At 30.5% G+C, this 3,300-nt stretch overlaps 1 protein-coding gene across 1 annotated transcript in view; it reads left to right on the top strand.

The window, feature by feature from the left end:
- Positions 1-3,300, top strand: part of LOC105619997 (matrix metalloproteinase-14) — a 14,412-nt gene extending 11,112 nt beyond the window's left edge. The window contains exon 9 of the mRNA XM_012201507.1: positions 3,152-3,300. Within this exon, the coding sequence (XP_012056897.1) occupies positions 3,152-3,300 (149 nt within the window). The remainder of the gene's footprint in view (positions 1-3,151) is intronic.

The following is a 3,300-nucleotide window of genomic DNA, read 5'->3' on the forward strand; positions in this document are numbered from 1 at the left end:
ATATATATATATATAAAGCATGAATCTTTTCCTGTATCTTGCTTATCTCATAACTTTAATGACATACGTAGAAGATAGTGAGTAATAGCAAAGTTTACACATCTCATAAAAAAAACACGCACCAACTTACTCTAAAATACATGCACATGAGAGCACACGCGTGCACCTGACATAAGCGTGAAACAGGGAGGTGCATGAATCACTGCCGTTGGCAGTTACGTTGTTTGGAACTTAATCTAGCATAAAAACATGTTTTCGACTTGTAACAATACATCCTTCTAACAAAAGATCGATTCTTACAGGAAATCCTTATTCCTTTCGATTCTGATTTTCATTCGTTCTTTTCTTCTGTTTGTTTTTTCACATTAAAAAAATATTTGCAAATATAGTATTTTATATGCACGCCTCGTTGCACAAGTATTTAATCTCAGATATCCGTCGAAAATTAATATTTTCATGTGTTTTGCAATCACGCATTAGTCCTTTGAATCGCACAATCCTTTCCTCTTTGTTTAATTTATCGATGGGGTTTTATGAGAAAGTGCACTCTTGACTTTTGATACTGATAAGTTTTCTCTCTGTATTCTTTCTCAGTGATCTATTTTATCCATATTTTTATTTTATTTATTTTATTTTCTCCAAATTCTTTGAAATAGAATTTTAAGAGAGAATAACTTAGAGAGTGAAGATTGAGGCAATCTTGAAAAAGAACAATTTTGGCTTAGTTTTTCAATCTTTAAGATCTTTAAGAGTGACATTCACTCTAAAAGTTTTAGAGAATTTGAATTACTTCTATTCGGTATAGATAATTGCTTAAAATTGATGGGAACTTATAAGAAGAGCTATAAAATATCTCTTTGACATATATCTTTTTATATGAAATTTATATAAAACTTTTATATAAAATTTTTATATTATGTATTTCGGTTTTATTTTACTATGTGTCCATTTATTTTTATATTATACAAGATTCCATTTTAATTGCTGTAAGTAAATATTTCGAAGAATATATATCCGAGAAAAAATATTATATATATGGATATATTGTATATAAGTATATATAAAAATATCAATTTTATATACAATTATATATAAATATATATATGAAATATTTTTTCCTGGGTAGAAGATATGGAAAATGTTTTCGACAAAAGTAGTGATTTGAGAGAGCAAATAATGATAAAATCAACTTTTGAGAAAAATAAATTTTTCAAGATCAAATATGAAGATTATCATCATTTCGTTTAAATATGATGCCTCCAATAATTCTGCATATAAAGTTGAAATATCAAAAAATCTCAATGTCGAATTATCTTATACTTTATTCTGATATATATTGAAATATGTATAAAATATCTCGTAAACTATTAATTTTTTATAATCGTATCTTAATACTTTTTTATGCATAAAAAATGAGATCAATTGTGTAAAGAAAATAGATAATTTTATTTTTTTAAATGGAGATAACCTTCCTTGAAAAACTGATTTTATTTTTTAAAATTAATTTTACTATTATTTATACTTTGTACATTCGTTTCAGTTATAATACATTTTAAAAAATAAATACTTTATTTGTTAGAAAAATATAAAAATAGTGTAAAAAATAAATATATAATTTTCTACTTTCTAAATTTCTTGGAGTGAAATTTCACTTCAAAATACTGCCATTGAAATTGAAAAAAAGTAAAAATATTTGCATTCTTGAATAAGGAAGACAGATTTTCACTGGTTTTTTAGAGCAAAATATTTCACACTTTTGAAGTGAGAGTATCTTCAAAAAAAGGAGTAGAACTTCTTTCCTTTGAAGTGAGTCTCCTATTCAAAAGAATAAAAATCTGCTACTCTTTTTCAAGAGTACTAATGTTTTCTTCACTCTTTTATAATTAATAGTAGCAGTATTTTAATTTTTTTGGGGTAAGATTTTACTCTAAGAAATTTAGAAAAATTTATTGCCAATAGATTTTCTAATGTGAACTTGCAATTGTTTTTAACAATTGCGAACGAGAATGGTCACGAGATAGAACACAGAAAGTTTAAATCTGTAAGATTTAATTTAATCAAGACTTAAAACATGCTCTTTACTTCTAGCATGGAAATCTTTAACTCCTATTTAAGTTATTTAATATTATAAAATATCTTATATATTGACATTCTCATGTATTTGGTGCTTTCAATGAAATGACTTGCCTTCATAATGACGTTCTAAAATCAAATTCGCATCCTACGAATTTAATTTAATTTTGCAATCATAGTTTCAATTTTATTCATTTAAAGCAAGCCTATCCAATTTAAGCTCCGGAGCCAAAACGCAAAACCATCGACACACAAAAATTCAGTGTAAGATTTCGGAAACTGTAAAGTGTCGATCGCTTAGATATCAACTTTACAATCCTCAAAATCTTACTCACACTAAATTTTGTTTACATCGATAGCTTTGCATTTTGGCTCCGGAGCTCAAGTTAAACAGGCCTGGCTTTAAAGTAGCTTTACAACTTTAAAGTATACTTACAAATTAGGCAGCCATGTTGAGCTATGTTCAGATTCCTACCCGAGTACCACCTAGGTCACTCTATCCTTGTTTACCGAACATTAAACAAGAATGATATGACACCCGGAGAACACTCGGTGGGAATCTGAACACGAGCTTGAATGTGAAATTTATAATTCGACATTGTCATATAACTTCTTTCTACCAATATAAAAAGTTCAAGCATACTAGTAAAAATTATATTCAAAATTAATTACCTGAGAATAGCACTAAATACTGAACTGCGAACAGACAACAGATGTTTGCTTGCTAAAAAAAAACCGTGAGAAGGAAATGATCTATCACCCGCATTAACCGGGAGCAATCACCTTTTCCAGACGACAACAATGTACATCCCGAATTCGGGAAAAAGTGAGCGGTCAAAGCGGCGCGATCCACGACCGGTACACGTGCCAAATATCCCGATTATTTACACGCGGAAAAACCAAATAAAGTTCCAAACAACAACAGTCAACCGGCAACGGCAGCAAGAGAGCGAGAATTAATGGCCGACATCTTCGTGCCTGTTTGATTGACCTGTTTCGCGCTCTCGAATGTGCGCACGCGCCGTTCTGCATGCATTCGAGATTACCCGCCACTACGATTCAAATTTGAATTCGACAGGAGGCACCGACGAGCTCGTCACATCATCGAATCACCATCATGAAAACTCTGGAGGGTCCGTGAATTCGCTGCATTCATTGAAAAGCATACAGCAACTTTTGCTCAGCATCATGACAACAATCATCGCGAGGTTCATCGTGGCTACGTAA

This window comes from Atta cephalotes, assembly GCF_000143395.1.
Source record: "Atta cephalotes unplaced genomic scaffold scaffold00023, whole genome shotgun sequence".
NCBI lineage: Eukaryota > Metazoa > Arthropoda > Insecta > Hymenoptera > Formicidae > Atta > Atta cephalotes.